The sequence below is a fragment of the Pseudophryne corroboree genome, chromosome 10 (genome assembly GCF_028390025.1).
Source record: "Pseudophryne corroboree isolate aPseCor3 chromosome 10, aPseCor3.hap2, whole genome shotgun sequence".
In the NCBI taxonomy this organism is placed as follows: domain Eukaryota; kingdom Metazoa; phylum Chordata; class Amphibia; order Anura; family Myobatrachidae; genus Pseudophryne; species Pseudophryne corroboree.
Genome location: NC_086453.1, coordinates 71729406 through 71755035, shown reverse-complemented (window position 1 = coordinate 71755035; position 25630 = coordinate 71729406). Strand labels below are relative to the sequence as shown.

General features: G+C 46.4%; 1 protein-coding gene across 2 annotated transcripts in view; it reads right to left on the bottom strand.

Annotated features, from left to right (window-relative positions):
- LOC134967026 (phospholipase A2 inhibitor CNF-like) overlaps positions 1-25630 on the bottom strand; it is a 55897-nt gene that overhangs the window by 12914 nt on the left and 17353 nt on the right. For both annotated transcript variants that reach the window (XR_010188770.1, XM_063944018.1), the window contains 2 exons: positions 19498-19649; positions 9017-9160 (listed from right to left, as the gene is read on the bottom strand). Coding sequence is in view for 1 of the 2 variants with exons in the window: in XM_063944018.1 (XP_063800088.1) it covers positions 19552-19649 (98 nt within the window). In the remaining variant the exon portion in view is untranslated. The remainder of the gene's footprint in view (positions 1-9016; positions 9161-19497; positions 19650-25630) is intronic.

The following is a 25630-nucleotide window of genomic DNA, read 5'->3' as shown; positions in this document are numbered from 1 at the left end:
CAGCCAGGGTATCAAATTTGTAGAATTTTGCAAACGTGTTTGCCCCTGACCAAGTAGCAGCTCGGCAAAGTTGTAAAGCCGAGACCCCTCGGGCAGCCGCCCAAGATGAGCCCACCTTCCTTGTGGAATGGGCTTTTACTGATTTAGGATGCGGCAGTCCAGCCGCAGAATGCGCCTGCTGAATTGTGCTACAAATCCAGCGAGCAATAGTCTGCTTAGAAGCAGGAGCACCCAGCTTGTTGGGTGCATACAGGATAAATAGCGAGTCAGTTTTCCTGACTCTAGCCGTCCTGGAAACATAAATTTTCAAGGCCCTGACTACGTCCAGTAACTTGGAGTCCTCCAAGTCCCTAGTAGCCGCAGGCACCACGACAGGTTGGTTCAAGTGAAAAGCTGATACCACCTTAGGAAGAAACTGGGGACGAGTCCTCAATTCTGCCCTATCCATATGGAAAATCAGATAAGGGCTTTTACATGACAAAGCCGCCAATTCTGACACACGCCTGGCCGAAGCCAAGGCCAATAACATGACCACTTTCCACGTGAGATATTTTAGATCCACGGTCTTAAGTGGCTCAAACCAATGTGATTTTAAGAAACTCAACACCACGTTGAGATCCCAAGGTGCCACTGGAGGCACAAACGGGGGCTGAATATGCAGCACTCCCTTCACAAATGTCTGAACTTCAGGCAATGAAGCCAGTTCTTTCTGGAAGAAAATCGACAGAGCCGAGATCTGTACCTTAATGGAGCCTAATTTCAGGCCCATAGTCACTCCTGTTTGTAGGAAATGCAGAAATCGACCTAGTTGAAATTCCTCTGTTGGGGCCTTTTCGGCCTCACACCAAGCAACATATTTCCGCCATATGCGGTGATAATGCTTTGCAGTTACATCTTTCCTGGCTTTAATCAGCGTAGGAATGACTTCCTCCGGAATGCCCTTTTCCTTCAGGATCCGGCGTTCAACCGCCATGCCGTCAAACGCAGCCGCGGTAAGTCTTGGAACAGACAGGGCCCCTGCTGCAGCAGGTCCTGTCTGAGCGGCAGAGGCCATGGGTCCTCTGAGATCATCTCTTGAAGTTCCGGGTACCACGCTCGCCTTGGCCAGTCCGGAACCACGAGTATTGTTCTTACTCCTCGTTTTCTTATTATTCTCAGTACCCTTGGTATGAGAGGCAGAGGAGGGAACACATAAACTGACTGGTACACCCACGGTGTCACCAGAGCGTCCACAGCTATCGCCTGAGGGTCCCTTGACCTGGCGCAATATCTCTCTAGTTTTTTGTTTAGGCGGGACGCCATCATGTCCACTTGTGGACGTTCCCATCGATTTACAATCAGCGTGAAGACTTCTGGATGAAGTCCCCACTCTCCCGGGTGGAGGTCGTGCCTGCTGAGAAAGTGTGCTTCCCAGTTGTCCACTCCCGGAATGAACACTGCTGACAGTGCTAGTACGTGATTTTCCGCCCATCGGAGAATCCTTGTGGCTTCTGCCATTGCCATCCTGCTTCTTGTGCCGCCCTGTCGATTTACATGGGCGACTGCCGTGATGTTGTCTGACTGGATCAGTACAGGCTGGTTTTGAAGCAGAGGCCTTGCCTGACTTAGGGCGTTGTAAATGGCCCTTAGTTCCAGAATATTTATGTGTAGGGAAGTCTCCTGACTCGACCATAGTCCTTGGAAGTTTCTTCCCTGTGTGACTGCCCCCCAGCCCCGAAGGCTGGCATCCGTGGTCACCAGGACCCAGTCCTGTATGCCGAATCTGTGGCCCTCTAGAAGATGGGCCCTCTGCAGCCACCACAGCAGAGACACCCTGGTTCTTGGAGACAGGGTTATCAGGCGATGCATCTGAAGATGCGATCCGGACCACTGGTCCAACAGGTCCCACTGAAAGATTCTGGCATGGAACCTGCCGAAAGGAATTGCTTCGTAAGAAGCCACCATCTTTCCCAGGACCCGCGTGCAGTGATGCACCGATACCTGTTTCGGTTTCAGGAGGTCTCTGACTAGAGATGACAGCTCCTTGGCTTTCTCCTCCGGGAGAAACACTTTTTTCTGGACTGTGTCCAGGATCATACCCAGGAACAGTAGACGTGTCGTCGGAACCAGCTGTGATTTTGGAATATTCAGAATCCAACCGTGCTGGTGTAGCACCTCCTGAGATAGTGCTACTCCCACCAACAACTGCTCCTTGGACCTCGCCTTTATTAGGAGATCGTCCAAGTACGGGATAATTAAAACTCCCTTTCTTCGAAGGAGTATCATCATTTCCGCCATTACTTTGGTAAACACCCTCGGTGCCGTGGAGAGTCCGAACGGCAGCGTCTGGAATTGGTAATGGCAATCCTGTACCACAAATCTGAGGTACTCCTGGTGAGGATAGTAAATGGGGACATGCAGGTAAGCATCCTTGATGTCCAGGGATACCATGTAATCCCCCTCCCCCTTTGCTCCTGGGAACCTGCTGTTTGTTGCAGCCTTTTTCCCCTACCTCTGCCTCTGGACAGAAAGGACCCGCCTTTTCCACGCCTGTTTTTCTGAGTCCGAAAGGACTGTACTTGATAAAACGGCGCCTTTTTAGGCTGTGAGGGAACATGGGGTAAAAATGCTGACTTCCCAGCAGTTGCTGTGGAAACTAGGTCCGAGAGACCATCCCCGAATAACTCCTCACCCTTATAAAGCAAAACTTCCATGTGCCTTTTTGAATCTGCATCCCCTGTCCACTGGCGAGTCCATAAGCCTCTCCTAGCAGAAATGGACAGTGCACTTATTTTAGATGCCAGCCGGCAGATCTCCCTCTGTGCATCTCTCATGTATAAGACTGAGTCTTTAATATGCTCTATGGTTAGCAGAATAGTGTCCCTGTCTAGGGTGTCAATATTTTCTGACAGGGAATCTGACCACGCAGCGGCAGCACTGCACATCCACGCTGACTCAATAGCAGGTCTAAGTATAATGCCTGAGTGTGTATATACAGACTTCAGGATAGCCTCCTGCTTTCTATCAGCAGGTTCCTTGAGGGCGGCCGTATCCGGAGACGGTAGTGCCACCTTTTTAGACAAACGTGTGAGCGCTTTATCCACCCTAGGTGGTGTTTCCCAACGTGACCTATCCTCTGGCGGGAAAGGGAACGCCATAAGTAACTTCTTAGAGATTACCAATCTTTTATCAGGGAAAGCCCACGCTTCTTCACACACTTCATTTAATTCTTCTGATGGGGGAAAGACTACGGGTAGTTTTTTCTCCCCAAACATAATACCCTTTTTAGTGGTACCTGGGTTTATATCAGAAATGTGTAACACCTCTTTCATTGCTTCAATCATGCAACAAATGGCCTTAGTGGACATTAGACTAGACTCATCGTCATCGACACTGGTGTCAGTATCCGTGTCGACATCCGCGTCTGCCATCTGAGGTAGCGGGCGTTTTAGAGCCCCCAATGGCCTTTGAGACGCCTGGACAGGCACGAGCTGAGAAGCCGGCTGTCCCGTATTTTGGCATGTCGTCAAATTTTTTGTGTAAGGAGTCGACGCGTGCACGCAATTCCTTCCATAAGTCCATCCACTCAGGTGTCTGCCCCGCAGGGGGTGACATCCCTTCTATATGCAACTGCTCCGCCTCCACCTCATTATCCTCATCAAACATGTCGACACAGCCGTACCGACACACCGCACACACACAGGGAATGCTCTAACAGAGGACAGGACCCACAAAAGCCCTTTGGGGAGACAGAGTGAGAGTATGCCAGCACACACCAGAGCGCTATATAATGCAGGGACTAACTGAATTATGTCCCCTATAGCTGCTGTTATATATACTGCGCCTAAATTTAGTGCCCCCCCTCTCTTTTTTACCCTTTTCTGTAGTGTAGACTGCAGGGGAGAGCCAGGGAGCTTCCTTCCAGCGGAGCTGTGAGGGAGAAATGGCGCCAGTGTGCTGAATGAGATAGCTCCGCCCCTTTTTTGCGGACTATTCTCCCGCTTTTTTCTGGATTCTGGCAGGGGTAATTATCACATATATAGCCTCTGGGGCTATATATTGTGGTATTTTTGCCAGCCAAGGTCTTTTTATTGCTGCTCAGGGCGCCCTCCCCCTAGCGCCCTGCACCCTCAGTGACCGGAGTGTGAAGTGTGTATGAGGAGCAATGGCGCACAGCTGCAGTGCTGTGCGCTACCTTGGTGAAGACTGATGTCTTCTGCCGCCGATTTTCCAGACCTCTTCTTGCTTCTGGCTCTGTAAGGGGGACGGCGGCGCGACTCCGGGACCGAACACCAAGGCCAGTTCCATGCGGTCGGTCCCTCTGGAGCTAATGGTGTCCAGTAGCCTAAGAAGCCCAAGCTAGCTGCAAGCAGGTAGGTTCGCTTCTTCTCCCCTTAGTCCCTCGCTGCAGTGAGCCTGTTGCCAGCAGGTCTCACTGTAAAATAAAAAACCTAAATATATACTTTCTTTCTAGAAGCTCAGGAGAGCCCCTAGTGTGCATCCAACCTCGGCCGGGCACAAAATCTAACTGAGGCTTGGAGGAGGGTCATAGTGGGAGGAGCCAGTGCACACCAGGTGACCTAAAGCTTTCTTTAATTGTGCCCAGTCTCCTGCGGAGCCGCTATTCCCCATGGTCCTTACGGAGTTCCCAGCATCCACTAGGACGTCAGAGAAAGTTATATTTACATGCACCTAAGGCACACGTGGTCCCAGATAAGGGGTGTGGAATCACAGGGGGTGTGGCCTCACATAATACACCATCAGTTAATGATTGGCTGTAGGAGCGCATCCCTGCTGGTCTAATGCCAATGTTTCACCTTGATGAAAAGGCTGATTGGGCCTTGAAATGTTGGTCACCGGTTTTATTAGGTATGGGAGCCTGGAAGGCACCCCAGCACAATATAATTATTATAGCTTTTAGTTGGTGGTGGCAGGTGCAGCATACCTTGTATTGGGCACTGCAGTGAGACTCAGACTACAGGACACAAACTGCCCATCTTTGATTAGCAGAAGCATCCAGCTGGATCTCCAACAAGCAGCATAAGACTTCTGCAGGACAGCCCTGTCACAATCACACGGGCCGCCTTCTCAAAGCTGAGGCTGAGTGTGACTGCACCTAGCATGGTGGTAAAGGAAGTGGAGGAGGAACCGCTGGGAAACTGTGCGGTGTAGTGAGGGCTAATGAAGCCTTCTGCGCTGTCACAAGTAACAGTCTTACTCGATGCTGGCATTTGAACCCCACGCCTAGGCTGGACTCTGTCCGGCTGGCAGTGGGGGAGGTAGGTTGCGATGTGAGCAGGGGGCCTCCCCATTGGTTACCACACGGACTTGCTGATAGAGCCGCGGCGCGTCCTAGTGCCTGCCGACTCTTTTATCAAATCTGACTGACGGAAATAGCAGTAGTGCTGCTGATGTTCTCCTTTTGAAACAAAAAAGAAGTCAGAAATGATAGGGGGCAGCACGGGCCCGAGTGCACCCCTGGATCCGCCTATGTGTATCAGCAGGCGAATTCGCCGATCCACCTGTATTTCGAAAAGTCGGAATTTCCGACAAGTCAATAAAGGGCACTTAGCTTGAATAGGGTGAATCGAAATTCTCCCCAAAAACGTTTTTTTGACCTGTCAGAAATTCCAACAGGAATTGAATAGACCTAATAGTAATGGGTGGCACTTGATATACCGGCTGTCGGGATCCCCGGTGCTCACCATACAGATGCTAGAAATCACGACCGCCGGTATACTGACAAGTATTCTCCCTCTTGGGGTGTCCAAGACACCCCTGGAGGGAGAATAAATAGCGCGTGCCACCGCGTGGCGAACACAGCGAGTCCGCAAGGGTCTCTATTGCGATCACTCCACTGCCGGCACTCAGGCAGTCGGTATTCACAACTGTTATGCTGGACGCTGGGATCCCAAGCGCCGGGGAAACATACCACACCCATAGTAACTATGCTACCTTATATCTTAGACTGCAATAGTAGCTATACTATCTTACATCTAACATACTGCCATAGTATCTATACTACCTTACATCTAACATACTGCCATAGTATCTATACTACCTTACATCTAACATACTGCCATAGTATCTATACTACCTTACATCTAACATACTGCCATAGTATCTATACTACCTTACATCTAACATACTGCCATAGTATCTATACTACCTTACATCTAACATACTGCCATAGTATCTATACTACCTTACATCTAACATACTGCCATAGTATCTATACTACCTTACATCCATTGGAGTTTCTATAATTGGTGCAGTGTGTGCGGTGCACACGAGGCCCTGGGTCCAGGGGGGTCCACACCGCACACACTGCACCCATTTAATATACTTACCATTCTGGAGTCCCGTGGTGACTGCCCTCTAGTGCAGGCATAAATCACTCTGAAAGTGGCCGACGATGCCATTTCTGAGGTATTTGCACATGTGCACTGGAGATGTCCCCAGTAACAAGGCATGGGCGCCATGTTCCCGGAAACCTGCTCTGTGCAGTAGACTCTGGCAGTATGCCAGAGTCTACTTGCTGCCTGAGAGGAGGGGGCCCGCGATGGAGGCTGTATGCAGGTCCCCTCCTCTCTTAAATGCCCCTGCTTACATCTAACTTACTGCATGAGTAACTATACTACCTTAAATCTAACTTACTGCCATAGTATCTATACTACCTTATATCTTACTTACTGCAATAGCAACTATTCCATCTTACATCTAACTTACTGCCATATTATCTATACTACCTTACATCTAACTTACTGCCATAGTATCTATACTACCTTATATCTAACTTACTGCAATAGCAACTATTCCATCTTACATCTAACTTACTGCCATATTATCTATACTACCTTACATCTAACTTACTGCCATAGTATCTATACTACCTTATATCTAACTTACTGCAATAGCAAAAAACCCATCTTACATCTAGCTTACTGCAATAGTATCTATATTACCTTACATCTAACTTACTGCTATAGTATCTATACTACCTTATAGCTAACTTACTACAATAGTAACTATACTACCTTACATCTAACTTACTGCCATAGTATCTGTACTACCTTCAATCTAACTTACTGCTAGAGTAACTATGCTCCCTTACATCTTACTTACTGCCATAGTAACTACACTACCTCACATCTAACTTACTGCCCTAATATCAATACTGCATTATATTTAACTTACTGCAATAGTAACTATACTACCTTACATCTTACTTACTGCCATAGTATCTATAGTACCTTACATCTAACTTACTGCCATAGTATCTATACTACCTTACATCTAACTTACTGCCATATTATCTATACTACCTTACATCTAACTTACTGCCATAGTATCTATACTACTTTACATCTAACTTACTGCAATAGTAACTATACTACCTTACATCTAACTTACTGCCATAGTATCTATACTATTTTACATCTAACTTACTGCAATAGTAACTATACTAGCTTACATCTAACTTACTGCAATATTATCTATACTAGCTTACATCTAACTTACTGCCATAGTATCTATACTACCTTACATCTAACTTACTGCCATATTATCTATACTACCTTACATCTAACTTACTGCAATAGTAACTATACTAGCTTACATCTAACTTACTGCAACATTATCTATACTAGCTTACATCTAACTTACTGCCATAGTATCTATACTACCTTACATCTAACTTACTGCAATAGTAGTAACTACACTACCTTACATCTAACTTACTGCCACATTATCTATACTACCTTACATCTAACTTACTGCCATAGTATCTATACTACTTTACATCTAACTTACTGCCATATTATCTATACTACCTTCCATCTAACTTACTGCAATAGTAACTATACTACCTTACATCTAACTTACTGTAATAGTATCTATACTACCTTACATCTAACTTACTGTAATAGTATCTATACTACCTTACATCTTAGTTACTGCTAGAGTACAAAAAGAAGAGGGGGAGGTGGGAAGGGGGAGTCAGTTGCACAGGAAAAGAAAATTGAAAGAAACCCCTAATTGGTATATATCATCAATTGTTCATGTTTCCGAGGGGGTGCTACCACAGATAATATCTTAATACGGGATAAAGGGAAGAAAAGAAAGAAAAGGATCTGTCTCTAGTGCACAAAGATTTTAAAATTTAGCTTTTAATTATTCTCATTAAAATGATTGTAACATTGTATTATAACATGTTATAATACAATGTTACAATCATTTTAATGAGAATAATTAAAAGCTAAATTTTAAAATCTTACTGCTAGAGTAACCATACTATTTTTCAGCCAACCTCATATCCAGATACACAGAAAAGAATAAAGTTGATCATATTGTCTAATGCTTATGTCTATGTATGTATGAGTGTGTGCATTGGAGTTTCTATAATGGGTGCAATGTGCGCTGTACATGCGGGACACACCGCACACATTGCTCCCATTTTAATACTTATGTTTCCGGAATCCAGCGTCGGGCACTGTGGTCTCGGTGGATTTCGCCACCAAAATGTCTGCTGCGCATGCACAGTAGCCAACTTGGTCTCCGGATCATGGCGGGCACCATGTTTCTGTATACCTGCGCATGTGCAGTAGAATCCGGCACAATGCCGGAGTCTACAGCTTGTACAGACGAGGGGGCCCTCCCTCCTCTGGAGAAATATCTGTCTGTGTGTCCAATGTATTATCAAGGGTGCTAGGATATATTAGATGCACCTTTAAATATGGAAAAATGCTACTCCAAGTTGTGATTCAAGCACCAAAGTATTTCCTACGGCTTTTGAAATATACAGCGATGTTTCAGGCAGCCAAGGCCCTTTCTCAAACTACCAGAGTAACTGGCCACATCAGGAATAAATAGGCTTCAGTTAATTAAATAAGCATTGCTATGATGTCATCAATTTAACACCTACATCATCAATTATGCATAAAATAAATAGAGTGGAATAATAATAGACAGTACAGCATGGCAGACACAAGAAATTGTAAATTGAAAATAGTGATTTATCCTTGAGTAATGAAATTACCTGGCCGAGATCCTTGTCCAGTATATTCAAGGCACTCTGTTTGGGTACCGGCGCAATTCATTGGTATTCGGTTACATTGAAGACTATCCCGAACAAAACAGGAGTCACATTGAAATCCATTCTCTGTCATATTTCTCAAGGGCACTAATCATTGGAGGACAAGCAATTATTAGTAAATATGGTAAATACCAAAAGATGGGCAGAGCCGGCCCTAACCAATATGATGCCCTAGGCAAGATTTTGGCTGGTGCCCCCTAGCACCACCGCTGGTTCCGCCTCTGACCTTGCACTTCTTTCCCAGCACCATCACCCCTCATCCATAGCAGTCCTTATTTTGGTGTTTGTACCCCCTATATTTTAAATAGGAACAGTTCGCACATTTGGTGCACAGCCCAAAAAGGGGTGTATTTTTGCTGGCAAGGGGCATGGCCACACAATAGTAACCTCAATTCCAATTACGCCACACAGTACTGCACTTTATTCACATTTGATCATGCGATAGTTTCCATAATTCATATTACATCTCACAGTAGTATCACTTTACCTTATTAATATTACTTCTCACAGTAGAGACCCTTATTCACATTACAGCACACTGAATTGCTCCTTATTCACATTACACCACACCCTATTGCTCTTTATTCACATTAGACGACACAGTAGTGCCCTTTCTATATGCAACGCCACATAGTAGAGCACCTTAAACACATAATGCCACACAGTAATGCCCCTAACACTTATGAGACACATTATTAATGTCCTTATAAACATAATGCGCCTTACACATTATGCCAACATTTATTAATGCCCTTTTACACGTAATGTCCCTTACACATATGCCACACATTATTAATGTCCTTATAAACATAATGACACACATAGTGCCCCCTACACATTTGCTGCACATTATTAGTGCCCCTATACACATAATGACACATACAGTAGTACCGTTACACATATGCTGCACATTATTAATGCCCTTATACACATAATGACACACATAGTGCCCCCTACACATTTGCTGCACGTTATTAGTGCCCCTATACACATAATGACACACATACAATAGTACCCTGTTACACATATGCCGCACATTATTAATGCCCTTATACACATAATGACACACATAGTGCCCCTTACACATATGTTACACATTATTAATGAATTTTTACATGACACACATAATGCTCATTACACATATTCTGAACACTACTACACAACCAACCCACTCACATCCACACAGTACTCACACTGACACTAACACTGTGACCTCTGCCTCTGCTTGGATACAGATGTGTCCTCATAAATCTTGCCTCAATTTGAACGTCAGGCACATTTTTTTAATGAAAATGCATCTTATTTGCATTGCTATGTGGCTAGGATGCACAAGCAGCTTCTACTGATTAAACTGATATGCAGCATGCCTATATACTGTGTGAGACTGTGTCTGTATCTGCATATAAAATGCTAGACACAGAATATAGGCATGCCGCATATCATTTTAATCAGCAGAAGCTGCTGATGCCCCTAGGCATACCAAATGCCCTAGGCAATTGCCTTGTTTGCCTATACCTATGGCCGGCTCTGAAGATGGGAAAGATCTCATGTCTTCAAATAGAAATTAAATATTATAATAATTCAACATATTTTGGAGCTTGTCTGAACTAAAGGCAAAAGAACGTTCTATATGTATTTTTGAAAGTCATTTGTAAACTAAAAAATGTATAAAGTCTAGTTCTTGACTGACAAATACTATAAAACCATAACAATTTTCCTTTATACTTTCCAAGCTCTTAAGAATTATTTTTATGTAGAGTATGATTAATGATACACGCATAGGCGTGCGCACTGAGGGTGCCTTGGCGTTTCTATCATGGGTGAAATATGTGCAGTGGACACAGGCCCCTGGGTCCATGGGGGGCCCACACCGCACACATTGCACCCATATTTTAGTACTCACCTCTCCGGAGTCCAGCGTCAGGCACTGCAGCCGTATCAGTAGCACAAAAGATACTCTCCAAAATGGCCACCGCACATGCGCAATTTGAATTTTGACTCCAGAACATGGCGGTGGCCATGTTTCCGGAGACCTGCGCATGCGCAGTAGGCTCCGGCACAATGTTGGAGCCTACGGCACCGTGGAGAGGAGCGGGCCCACCCGGAGTCTGCACATGGGCCGCCTCCTAGCTGAAGATGCCCCTGCAGGCACCCCCTAATGTCCAGTACCCCCCTCACACGCGTGACATGCAGTGATACGAAGTGGGCCGATGCCCGATTCCTGTCCCCCAGCCGCTCGATCCCTGTCTCCCCACCTGCTTGATTCCTGCCATGACTGCAGATGCTGCTGGAGGCTCCCGAGCACCGCCTTCCTCTTTCTGGCCCCCGCAATATGTGAAGGGAGAGACATCAAATGTCATGACATCTATTCCATAGCAACAAGTGCAAGGAGCTCCGGAGTTCGTAAGGCGGCCGGCGCTGGAGCTGGGAGTAAGTACGTATTTGCTGTCTACATTTGGGACTGGCGGCATGTGTAAGGGGCACTACAAGAAACTGGTATTGTGTAAGGGGCACTACAAAAAATGGGCATTGTGTGAGCGGCACTACAAGAAATGGGCATTGTGTAAGGGCCACTACAAGAAATGGGCATTGTGTAAGGGGCAAAACCACTGTGTGGGCATTGTGTAATGTGCACAACTGCTGTGAGCATTGTGTAAGGGGCACTACTACTATGGGCATTGTGTAAATGACATTACTACTATGGGCATTGTGTAAGGGGCACAACTATGGGCATTGTGTAAGGAGTACAACTACTATGGGCATTGTGTAAGGAGTACTACTACTGTGGGCATTGTGTAAGGAGTACTACTACTGTGGGCATTGTGTAAGGAGTACTACTACTATGGGCATTGTGTAAATGACATTACTACTATGGGCATTGTGTAAGGAGTACTACTACTATGGGCATTGTGTAAGGAGTACTACTACTATGGGCATTGTGTAAGGAGTATTACTACTATGGGCATTGTGTAAGGAGTACTACTACTATGGGCATTGTGTAAGGAGTATTACTACTATGGGCATTGTGTAAGGAGTACTACTACTATGGGCATTGTGTAAGGAGTACTACTACTGTGGGCACTATCTGTAGGTTGCACTAGACACAGAATGAAGGAAGGTGGAGGCTGAAAGACACAGAGTGAAGGGGGCAGGCTGAGAGATAGAGTGATGGGTGGGAGGCTGAGAGGCACAGAGTTAAGGGGGAGACTCGGAGACACAAAATGAGGTGGATTGTGAGAGATGTGTGGCAGGGAGACGCAGGTGGGAGATGATGGTGTGATTGAGAGATGACGCAGGGAGGGGAAGATGGTGGGGGTGAGAGATGACGCAGGGAGGAGAGGAGATGGTGTTGCTGAGAGATGCAGGCGGGAGATGATGGTGTGGATGAGAGATAACACAGGGAGGAGATGATGGTAGGGTGAGAGATGACGCAGGGAGAGTAGGAGATGGTGTGGCTGAAAGATGTAGGTGGGAGATGAGGGTGTGGCTGAGAGACACAGGCAATAGATGATGGTGTGGCTTACAGACACAGAGGGCAGGAGGTTACACAAGTCTCGTTGAACCTCTTTTTTATGATGATGATCATGATTATATTCCTACACAAACAGGCATCTTCTGGACCATTTATTTCTCTAACGTCCTAGTGGATGCTGGGGACTCCGTCAGGACCATGGGGACTAGCGGCTCCGCAGGAGACAGGGCACAAAAAGTAAGCTTTTAGGATCACATGGTGTGTACTGGCTCCTCCCCCTATGACCCTCCTCCAAGCCTCAGTTAGGTTTTTGTGCCCGTCCGAGCAGGGTGCAATCTAGGTGGCTCTCTTAAAGAGTTGCTTAGAAAAAGTTTTTAGGTTCTTTATTTTCAGTGAGTCCTGCTGGCAACAGGCTCACTGCTACGAGGGACTTAGGGGAGAGAAGTGAACTCACCTGCGTGCAGGATGGATTGGCTTCTTAGGCTACTGGACACCATTAGCTCCAGAGGGAGTCGGAACACAGGTCTCGCCCTGGGGTTCGTCCCGGAGCCGCGCCGCCGACCCCCCTTGCAGATGCTGAAGATTGAAGAGGTCCGGAACCAGGCGGCAGAAGACTTTCAGTCTTCATCAGGTAGCGCACAGCACTGCAGCTGTGCGCCATTGTTGTCAGCACACTTCACACAGCGGTCACGGAGGGTGCAGGGCGCGGGGGGGGGGCGCCCTGGGCAGCAATGTATAATACCTGTATGGCGAAAAATACATCACATATAGCCCTTGAGGCTATATGGATGTATTTAACCCCTGCCAGATATCACAAACTCCGGAGAAGAAGCCCGCCGAAAAGGGGGCGGGGCCTATTCTCCTCAGCACACAGCGCCATTTTCCCTCACAGAAATGCTGGTGGGAAGGCTCCCATGCTCTCCCCTGCACTGCACTACAGAAACAGGGTTAAAACAGAGAGGGGGGGGCACTGATTTGGCGATATGAATATATATATTAAATGCTATAAGGGAGGAACACTTATATAAAGGTTGTCCCTGTATAATTATAGCGTTTTGGTGTGTGCTGGCAAACTCTCCCTCTGTCTCCCCAAAGGGCTAGTGGGTCCTGTCCTCTATCAGAGCATTCCCTATGTGTGTGCTGTATGTCGGTACGTGTGTGTCGACATGTATGAGGAAAATGTTGGTGAGGAGGCGGAGCAAATTGCCTGTAATGGTGATGTCACTCTCTAGGGAGTCGACACCGGAATGGATGGCTTATTTATGGAATTACGTGATAATGTCAACACGCTGCAAGCCGGTTGACGACATGAGACGGCCGGCGATCAAATTAGTACCTGTCCAGGCGTCTCAAACACCGTCAGGGGCTGTAAAACGCCCATTTACCTCAGTCGGTCGACACAGACCCAGACACGGACACTGATTTCAGTGTCGACGGTGAAGAAACAAACGTATTTTCCTTTAGGGCCACACGTTAAGGGCAATGAAGGAGGTGTTACATATTTCTGATACTACAAGTACCACAAAAAAGGGTATTATGTGGGATGTGAAAAAACTACCTGTAGTTTTTCCTGAATCAGATAAATTAAATGAAGTGTGTGATGATGCGTGGGTTTCCCCCGATAGAAAATTATGGGCGGTATACCCTTTCCCGCCAGAAGTTAGGGCGCGTTGGGAAACACCCCTTAGGGTGGATAAGGCGCTCACATGCTTATCAGAACAAGTGGCGGTACCATCTACAGATAGGGCCGTACTTAAGGAGCCAGCTGATAGGAGGCTGGAAAATATCCTAAAAAGTATACACACACATGCTGGTGTTATACTGCGACCAGCGATCGCCTCAGCCTGGATGTGCAGAGCTGAGGTGGCTTGGTCGGATTCCCTGACTAAAAATATTGATACCCTTGACAGGGACAGTATTTTATTGACTATAGAGCATTTAAAGGATGCATTTCTATATATGCGAGATGCGCAGAGGGATATTTGCACTCTGGCATCAAGAGTAAATGCGATGTCCATATCTGCAAGAAGATGTTTATGGACACGACAGTGGTCAGGTGATGCAGATTCCAAACGGCACAAAGATGTATTGCCGTATAAAGGGGAGGAGTTATTTGGGGTCGGTCCATGGGACCTGGTGGCCACGGCAACTGCTGGAAAATCCACCGTTTTTTACCCTAAGTCACATCTCTGCAGAAAAAGACACCGTCTTTTCAGCCTCAGTCCTTTCGTCCCTATAAGAGTCATATCTGCCCAGGGATAGAGGAAAGGGAAGAAGACTGCAGCAGGCAGCCCATTCCCAGGAACAGAAGCCCTCCACCGCTTTTACCAAGTTCTCAGCATGACGCTAGGACCGTACAGGACCCCTGGATCCTACAAGTAGTATCCAAGGGGTACAGATTGGAATGTCGAGACGTTTCCCCCTCGCAGGTTCCTGTAGTCTGCTGTACCAATGTCTCCCTCCGACAGGGAGGCAGTATTGAAAACAATTCACAAGCTGTATTCCCAGCAGGTGATAATAAAATTACCCCTCCTACAACAGGGAAAGGGGTATTATTCCACACTATATTGTGGTACTGAAGCCAGAAGGCTAGGTGAGACCTATTCTAAATCTGAAATATTTGAACACTTACAAAGGTTCAAATCCAGATGGAGTCACTCAGAGCAGTGATAGCGAACCGGGAAGAAGGGGAATATATGGTGTCCCGGGACATCAGGGATGCTTACCTCCATGTCCCAAAATTTGCCTTTCTCACCAAGGGTATCTCAGGTTCGTGGTACAGAACTGTCACTATCAGTTTCAGACGATGCCGTTGGATTGTCCAAGGCACCCCGGGTCCTTACCAAGGTAATGACCGAAATGAGGATTCGTCTTCAAAGAAAATGGACGACCTCCTGATAAGAATAAGGTCCAGAGAACAGTTGGAGGTCGGAGTAGCACTATCTCAAGTAGTTCTACGACAACACGGGTGGATTCTAAATATTCCAAAACCGCAGTTGTTCCGACGACACGTCTGCTGGTCCTATGGATGATTCTGGACACAGTCCAGAAAAAGGTGTTTCTCCCAGAGGAGAAAGCCAGGGAGTTATCCGAGCTAATCGGGATCCTCCTAAAACCAGGAAAAGTGTCAGTGCATCATTGCACAAGAGTCCTGGTAAAAATGGTGGCTTATTACGAAGCGATTCCATTCGGCAGATTTCACGCAAGAACTCTTCAGTGGGATCTGCTGGACAAATGGTCCGGATCGCATCTTCAGATGCATCAGCGGATAACCCTATATCCCAGGACAAGGGTGTCTCTCCTGTGGTGATTACAGAGTGCTCATCTTCTAGAGGGCCGTAGATTCGGCATTCAGGATTGGATGCTGGTGACCACGGAGGCCAGCCTGAGAGGCTGGGGAGCAGTCACACAGGGAAAAAATTTCCAGGGAGTGTGATCAAGTCTGGAGAATTCTCTCCACATAAATATACTGGAGCTAAGAGCAAATTTATAATGCTCTAAACTTAGCAAGACCTCTGCTTCAAGGTCAGCCGGTATTGATCCAGTGGGATAACATCACGGCAGTCGCCCACGTAAACAGAAAGGGCGGCACAAGAAGCAGGAGGGCAGTGGCAAAACTGCAAGGATTTTTCGCTAGGCGGAAAATCATGTGATAGCACTGTCAGCAGTGTTCATTCCGGGAGTGGACGACTGGGAAGCAGACTTCCTCAGCAGGCACGACCTCCACCCGGGAGAGTGGGAACTTCATTGGGAAGTTTTCCGCATGATTGTGAACCGTTGGGAAAGACCAAAGGTGGACATGATGGCGTCCCGCCCGAACAAAAAACGGGACAGGTATTGCGCCAGGTCACGAGACCTTCAGGCGATAGCTGTGGATGTCCTGGTAACACCGTGGGTGTAACAGTCGGTGTATGTGTTCCCTCCTCTGCTTCTCATAACCAAGGTATTGAGAATTATAAGACGTAGAGGAGTAAGAACTATACTCGTGGCTCCGGATTGGCCAAGAGGGACTTGGTACCCGGAACTTCAAGAGATGCTCATAGAGGACTAATGGCCTCAGGAGCTAAGAAGGGACTTGCTTCAGCAAGTACCATGTCTGTTCCAAGACTTACCGCGGCTGCGTTTGACGGCATGGCGGTTGAACGCCGGATTCTAAGGGAAAAGGCATTCCGGAAGAGGTCATACCTACCCTGGTCAAAGCCAGGAAGGAGGTGACCGAAAAACGTTATCACCACATGTGGTGAAAATATGTTGCGTGGGTGAGGCCAGGAAGGCCCCACGAAGAAATTTCAACTAGGTCGATTTCTGCACTTCCTGAAAACAGGAGTGTCTATGAGCCTCAAATTGGGGTCCATTAAGGTTCAAGTTTCGGCCCTGTAGATTTTCTTCCAGAAAGAATTGGCTTCAGTTCCTGAAGTCCAGACATTTGTCAAGGGAGTATTGCATATACAGCCCCTTTTGTGCCTCCAGTGGCACCGTGGGATCTCAAAGTAGTGTTGGGATTCCTCAAATCATATTGGTTTGAACCGCTCAAATCTGTGGATTTGAAATATCTCACATGGAAAGTGACCATGCTGTTGGCCCTGGCCTCGGCCAGGCGATTGTCAGAATTGGCGGCTTTGTCTTACAAAAGCCCATATTTGATTTTCCATTCGGACGGGGCAGAACTGGGACTCGTCCCCAGTTTCTTCCTAAGTTGGTGTCAGCGTTTCACCTGAAACAACCTATTGTGGTGCCTGCGGCTACTAGGGACTTGGAGGACTCCAAGTTGCTAGACGTTGTCAGGGCCCTGAAAAAAAATATATATATATATATATATATATATATATATATATATATAATTCCAGGACGGCTGGAGTCAGAAAGTCTGACTTGCTGTTTATATTGTATGCACCCAAAAAGCTGGGTGCTCCTGCTTCTAAGCAGACTATTGCTCGTTGGATTTGTAGTACAATTCAACTTGCACATTCTGTGGCAGGCCTGCCACAGCCAAAATCTGTAAATGCCCATTCCACAAGGAAGGTGGGCTCATCTTGGGCGGCTGCCCGAGGGGTCTCGGCTTTACAACTTTGCCGAGCAGCTACGTGGTCAGGCGGGAACACGTTTGTAAAATTCTACAAATTTGATACCCTGGCTGAGGAGGACCTGGAGTTCTCTCATTCGGTGCTGCAGAGTCATCCGCACTCTCCCGCCCGTTTGGGAGCTTTGGTATAATCCCCATGGTCCTGACGGAGTCCCCAGCATCCACTAGGACGTTAGAGAAAATAAGATTTTACTTACCGATAAATCTATTTCTCATAGTCCGTAGTGGATGCTGGGCGCCCATCCCAAGTGCGGATTGTCTGCATTACTTGTACATAATTATTGTTACAAAAATCGGGTTATTATTGTTGTGGGCCATCTTTTCAGAGGCTCCTTCGTTGTTATCATACTGTTAACTTGGTTCAAATCACAGGTTGTACGGTGTGATTGGTGTGGCTGGTATGAGTCTTACCCGGGATTCAAGATCCTTCCTTATTGTGTACGCTCGTCCGGGCACAGTACCTGAGGCTTGGAGGAGGGTCATAGGGGGAGGAGCCAGTACACACCATGTGATCCTAAAAGCTTACTTTTTGTGCCCTGTCTCCTGCGGAGCCGCTAGTCCCCATGGTCCTGACGGAGTCCCCAGCATCCACTACGGACTATGAGAAAAAGATTTATCGGTAAGTAATATCTTATTTTTCCTACATGAATACTGATTATCTACTGAAGACGCTGTCTGCCCAGAGAGGACATTTCTTCAGAGGTATCCCGTTGTGAGTAACCACCATATAGGTAAGGTGCATATAGAATGCTCCTAGAGTGATTAGAAACAGTTGGCCATTTTCAGTGGCCTCGTCCCTTGTGGTATGTGATTTAGTGCCAATAGGCGGTTCTAGACACACCCAATAGGCGGTTTTGGACACGCCTAGTAGGTGGTGCTGAACACCCCTCCGATGGTGCACCCTGTAATAAAATGTTCTGCACACACCTATGGATACACATCATTAGAGATTTGTGAATTGAATCTCCAAATACAGAGTTATTGGCTCAATATCATGACCTATTTCAAAACTTCAAATAAATGTCTGCCTTCTCCTTCAGAACAAATGCTATTTGAGTCTATTTTTGTGCAAACATCCAACCCCAGCTTGTGAGCACCATAAATTAATTTAGCATTTAAGTATGGCAGCTTCTACAGTGGTGATACAGTTTGTCTTACTCTGGTGCTAAATTTTAAGTGAGCGTGGTGGGTCAGGTCACTCCTAATTAAGTTTAAGATAGGTGTATAGGGTTGGGGCTGTATAATCTGGCTACCACTTGACAAAGATTGGAGGACTTTGAAGAGTGCAACTGTAAGTGAAGATATATATATATAATGGTGTAATATGTAGCAGTCACTAGTGCTGTTTGTAGTATATGTAGGTCACTAATGCTGTATAGATTAATTGTAGGACACTAAAGTTGTCTGTAGTACATTGTAGTCACTAACTGTATGTATTATATGGTGGTTAATTGGTTATATAAATAAAGGGTGACTTATATCGACTGGAACAAAGACTGCCTTGATGAGTCTTGCCAGGTTGACAGATAGGCTAGCTCCACCCCTTTAGAGGAGGAGAAGGAGAGACCCCCTCCCCTCTCCAAGTCCCTGGAGTGATTTTTGATCTCTTTATGGCCATGGTTACACCCCCAATCAGGCCACACACATCATTATAGGTAGGGGGAGCATCAAAGGATACTTTTTCCCTAAGCTGCACAAAGTCTAGAACCATCCCTGCACATGAGGCACACTGAGACATGAGGCACACTGGATTTGCCATTGATCCCTAATGTGTTTTGTAGACAGTATGTTATTAACCCATTAAATATTATTGCCACTTTTCTGTAAGTGGAATTGCAGACGGATGAGTAGAATAAGTAAAATACTCACTTTTGATTAAACCACAATTGCAGTTGTCTCCGTTGCAGCATTCAGTGTAAATTTCTAATGATAATACCCAGATGAATCAAAAGCATAGTAATTGCCACAAGTATCAGTACTAGTCAAACATCCTTTCTTCACCGTGATTATCAAGTCATCATCTGCAGAGAAAAACAAAGAGCAACAACTTGCAGATCTGCTATAAATTGCTCTTTATACTTGTCTCTGATTGTATTTCCTGTCCTGTTGAAAATAAACTTTCTCTTGTATAACATATTCAAAGTGAAGGGAGTCGTGAGAACATTTGTCAGGGCCTTTAGCACAACGGCATCTGGTCTATAGATATTGTGACAAGAACACTGGGATAGTGTTTGAGGGCAGGTATATTTGTCCCAGGTTCTTGTCTTACATGTTTTAGAAAATGTTAACTTCTAGGAAAAATGCTTTTTGTTTTGTCTGAACCTTTTCAGTTTGCTGTAAAAGCTGGGTAAAGGCTCTGAGAGAGAGATAAGGCGAGTTCTAGACATTGGGCCCAGTTCGGGTCTTTGGCCTCACAGAGGGCTAATCAGGGTTTCAGCTGTGTAAGAGTGTTATAGTGCTTCTAACCTGATTAGTATGGGCAGACTGCCTGGGAAGGCTGCAGGATCTGTGTGTGAGAGACACGCTTTCTGAAGCAAGTAAGCTATACAGTATGTACTGAAGAACTCTGTGTTTTGTTTAGTGACAGTTAGGAATATCTTATGTTTAGTTAGTGCCGGACAGGCAAGGTATTTTTATTTTTGGGTTTTGTTTTATTTTCTGTTTCAATAAAACTGGCCGGGGTCAGTTGTACCAGAAACTAGAGATGAGCGGGTTCGGTTTCTCTGAATCCGAACCCGCCAGAACTTCATGTTTTTTTTCACGGGTCCGAGCGACTCGGATCTTCCCGCCTTGCTCGGTTAACCCGAGCGCGCCCGAACGTCATCATGACGCTGTCGGATTCTCGCGAGGCTCGGATTCTATTGCGAGACTCGGATTCTATATAAGGAGCCGCGCGTCGCCGCCATTTTCACACGTGCATTGAGATTGATAGGGAGAGGACGTGGCTGGCGTCCTCTCCGTTTAGAATTAGAATAGATTAGAGAGACACTTGATTTACTAATTTTGGGGAGCATTAGGAGTACTCAGTAGTGTACAGTGCAGAGTTTTGCTGATAGTGACCAGTGACCACCACTTTTATTTATAATCCGTTCTCTGCCTGAAAAAAGCGATACACAGCACACAGTGACTCAGTCACATACCATATCTGTGTGCACTGCTCAGGCTCAGGCCAGTGTGCTGCATCATCTATTATCTATCTATATATAATATTATATATATCTGTCTGACTGCTCAGCTCACACAGCTTATAATTGTGGGGGAGACTGGGGAGCACTACTGCAGTGCCAGTTATAGGTTATAGCAGGAGCCAGGAGTACATAATATATTATATAGTGAGTGACCACCAGACACACAGTGCAGTTTATTTAATATATCCGTTCTCTGCCTGAAAAAAGCGATACACACAGTGACTCAGTCAGTCACATACCATATCTGTGTGCACTGCTCAGGCTCAGGCCAGTGTGCTGCATCATCTATATATATTATATATCTGTCTGACTGCTCAGCTCACACAGCTTATAATTGTGGGGGAGACTGGGGAGCACTACTGCAGTGCCAGTTATAGGTTATAGCAGGAGCCAGGAGTACATAATATTATATTAAAATTAAACAGTGCACACTTTTGCTGCAGGAGTGCCACTGCCAGTGTGACTAGTGACCAGTGACCTGACCACCAGTATATAATATTAGTAGTATACTATCTCTTTATCAACCAGTCTATATTAGCAGCAGACACAGTACAGTGCGGTAGTTCACGGCTGTGGCTACCTCTGTGTCGGCACTCGGCAGCCCGTCCATAATTGTATATACCACCTAACCGTGGTTTTTTTTTCTTTCTTTATACATACATACTAGTTACGAGTATACTATCTCTTTATCAACCAGTCTATATATTAGCAGCAGACACAGTACAGTGCGGTAGTTCACGGCTGTGGCTACCTCTGTGTCGGCACTCGGCAGCCCGTCCATAATTGTATATACCACCTAACCGTGTTTTTTTTTTCTTTCTTTATACATACATACTAGTTACGAGTATACTATCTCTTTATCAACCAGTCTATATATTAGCAGCAGACACAGTACAGTGCGGTAGTTCACGGCTGTGGCTACCTCTGTGTCGGCACTCGGCAGCCCGTCCATAATTGTATATACCACCTAACCGTGGTTTTTTTTTCTTTCTTTATACATACATACTAGTTACGAGTATACTATCTCTTTATCAACCAGTCTATATATTAGCAGCAGACACAGTACAGTGCGGTAGTTCACGGCTGTGGCTACCTCTGTGTCGGCACTCGGCAGCCCGTCCATAATTGTATATACCACCTAACCGTGTTTTTTTTTTCTTTCTTTATACATACATACTAGTTACGAGTATACTATCTCTTTATCAACCAGTCTATATATTAGCAGCAGACACAGTACAGTGCGGTAGTTCACGGCTGTGGCTACCTCTGTGTCGGCACTCGGCAGCCCGTCCATAATTGTATATACCACCTAACCGTGGTTTTTTTTTCTTTCTTTATACATACATACTAGTTACGAGTATACTATCTCTTTATCAACCAGTCTATATATTAGCAGCAGACACAGTACAGTGCGGTAGTTCACGGCTGTGGCTACCTCTGTGTCGGCACTCGGCAGCCCGTCCATAATTGTATATACCACCTAACCGTGGTTTTTTTTTCTTTCTTTATACATACATACTAGTTACGAGTATACTATCTCTTTATCAACCAGTCTATATATTAGCAGCAGACACAGTACAGTGCGGTAGTTCACGGCTGTGGCTACCTCTGTGTCGGCACTCGGCAGCCCGTCCATAATTGTATACTAGTATCCAATCCATCCATCTCCATTGTTTACCTGAGGTGCCTTTTAGTTGTGCCTATTAAAATATGGAGAACAAAAATGTTGAGGTTCCAAAATTAGGGAAAGATCAAGATCCACTTCCACCTCGTGCTGAAGCTGCTGCCACTAGTCATGGCCGAGACGATGAAATGCCAGCAACGTCGTCTGCCAAGGCCGATGCCCAAAGGCATAGTACAGAGCATGTCAAAACCAAAACACCAAATATCAGTAAAAAAAGGACTCCAAAACCTAAAATAAAATTGTCGGAGGAGAAGCGTAAACTTGCCAATATGCCATTTACCACACGGAGTGGCAAGGAACGGCTGAGGCCCTGGCCTATGTTCATGGCTAGTGGTTCAGCTTCACATGAGGATGGAAGCACTCAGCCTCTCGCTAGAAAACTGAAAAGACTCAAGCTGGCAAAAGCACCGCAAAGAACTGTGCGTTCTTTGAAATCCCAAATCCACAAGGAGAGTCCAATTGTGTCGGTTGCGATGCCTGACCTTCCCAACACTGGACGTGAAGAGCATGTGCCTTCCACCATTTGCACGCCCCCTGCAAGTGCTGGAAGCAGCACCCGCAGTCCAGTTCCTGATAGTCAGATTGAAGATGTCAGTGTTGAAGTACACCAGGATGAGGAGGATATGGGTGTTGCTGGCGCTGGGGAGGAAATTGACCAGGAGGATTCTGATGGTGAGGTGGTTTGTTTAAGTCAGGCACCCGGGGAGACACCTGTTGTCCGTGGGAGGAATATGGCCGTTGACATGCCAGGTGAAAATACCAAAAAAATCAGCTCTTCGGTGTGGAGGTATTTCACCAGAAATGCGGACAACAGGTGTCAAGCCGTGTGTTCCCTTTGTCAAGCTGTAATAAGTAGGGGTAAGGACGTTAACCACCTCGGAACATCCTCCCTTATACGTCACCTGCAGCGCATTCATAATAAGTCAGTGACAAGTTCAAAAACTTTGGGTGACAGCGGAAGCAGTCCACTGACCAGTAAATCCCTTCCTCTTGTAACCAAGCTCACGCAAACCACCCCACCAACTCCCTCAGTGTCAATTTCCTCCTTCCCCAGGAATGCCAATAGTCCTGCAGGCCATGTCACTGGCAATTCTGACGAGTCCTCTCCTGCCTGGGATTCCTCCGATGCATCCTTGCGTGTAACGCCTACTGCTGCTGGCGCTGCTGTTGTTGCCGCTGGGAGTCGATGGTCATCCCAGAGGGGAAGTCGTAAGCCCACTTGTACTACTTCCAGTAAGCAATTGACTGTTCAACAGTCCTTTGCGAGGAAGATGAAATATCACAGCAGTCATCCTACTGCAAAGCGGATAACTGAGTCCTTGACAACTATGTTGGTGTTAGACGTGCGTCCGGTATCCGCCGTTAGTTCACAGGGAACTAGACAATTTATTGAGGCAGTGTGCCCCCGTTACCAAATACCATCTAGGTTCCACTTCTCTAGGCAGGCGATACCGAGAATGTACACGGACGTCAGAAAAAGACTCACCAGTCTCCTAAAAAATGCAGTTGTACCCAATGTCCACTTAACCACGGACATGTGGACAAGTGGAGCAGGGCAGGGTCAGGACTATATGACTGTGACAGCCCACTGGGTAGATGTATGGACTCCCGCCGCAAGAACAGCAGCGGCGGCACCAGTAGCAGCATCTCGCAAACGCCAACTCTTTCCTAGGCAGGCTACGCTTTGTATCACCGCTTTCCAGAATACGCACACAGCTGAAAACCTCTTACGGCAACTGAGGAAGATCATCGCGGAATGGCTTACCCCAATTGGACTCTCCTGTGGATTTGTGGCATCGGACAACGCCAGCAATATTGTGTGTGCATTAAATCTGGGCCAATTCCAGCACGTCCCATGTTTTGCACATACCTTGAATTTGGTGGTGCAGAATTTTTTAAAAAACGACAGGGGCGTGCAAGAGATACTGTCGGTGGCCAGAAGAATTGCGGGACACTTTCGGCGTACAGGCACCACGTACAGAAAACTGGAGCACCACCAAAAACTACTGAACCTGCCCTGCCATCATCTGAAGCAAGAAGTGGTAACGAGGTGGAATTCAACCCTCTATATGCTTCAGAGGTTGGAGGAGCAGCAAAAGGCCATTCAAGCCTATACAATTGAGCACGATATAGTAGGTGGAATGCACCTGTCTCAAGTGCAGTGGAGAATGATTTCAACGTTGTGCAAGGTTCTGATGCCCTTTGAACTTGCCACACGTGAAGTCAGTTCAGACACTGCCAGCCTGAGTCAGGTCATTCCCCTCATCAGGCTTTTGCAGAAGAAGCTGGAGGCATTGAAGAAGGAGCTAAAAGGGAGCGATTCCGCTAGGCATGTGGGACTTGTGGATGCAGCCCTTAATTCGCTTAACAAGGATTCACGGGTGGTCAATCTGTTGAAATCAGAGCACTACATTTTGGCCACCGTGCTCGATCCTAGATTTAAAGCCTACCTTGGATCTCTCTTTCCGGCAGACACAGGTCTGCTGGGGTTGAAAGACCTGCTGGTGACAAAATTGTCAAGTCAAGCGGAACGCGACCTGTCAACATCTCCTCCTTCACATTCTCCCGCAACTGGGGGTGCGAGGAAAAGGCTCAGAATTCCGAGCCCACCCGCTGGCGGTGATGCAGGGCAGTCTGGAGCGACTGCTGATGCTGACATCTGGTCCGGACTGAAGGACCTGACAACGATTACGGACATGTCGTCTACTGTCACTGCATATGATTCTCTCAACATTGATAGAATGGTGGAGGATTATATGAGTGACCGCATCCAAGTAGGCACGTCACACAGTCCGTACTTATACTGGCAGGAAAAAGAGGCAATTTGGAGGCCCTTGCACAAACTGGCTTTATTCTACCTAAGTTGCCCTCCCACAAGTGTGTACTCCGAAAGAGTGTTTAGTGCCGCCGCTCACCTTGTCAGCAATCGGCGTACGAGGTTACATCCAGAAAATGTGGAGAAGATGATGTTCATTAAAATGAATTATAATCAATTCCTCCGCGGAGACATTGACCAGCAGCAATTGCCTCCACAAAGTACACAGGGAGCTGAGATGGTGGATTCCAGTGGGGACGAATTGATAATCTGTGAGGAGGGGGATGTACACGGTGATATATCGGAGGGTGAAGA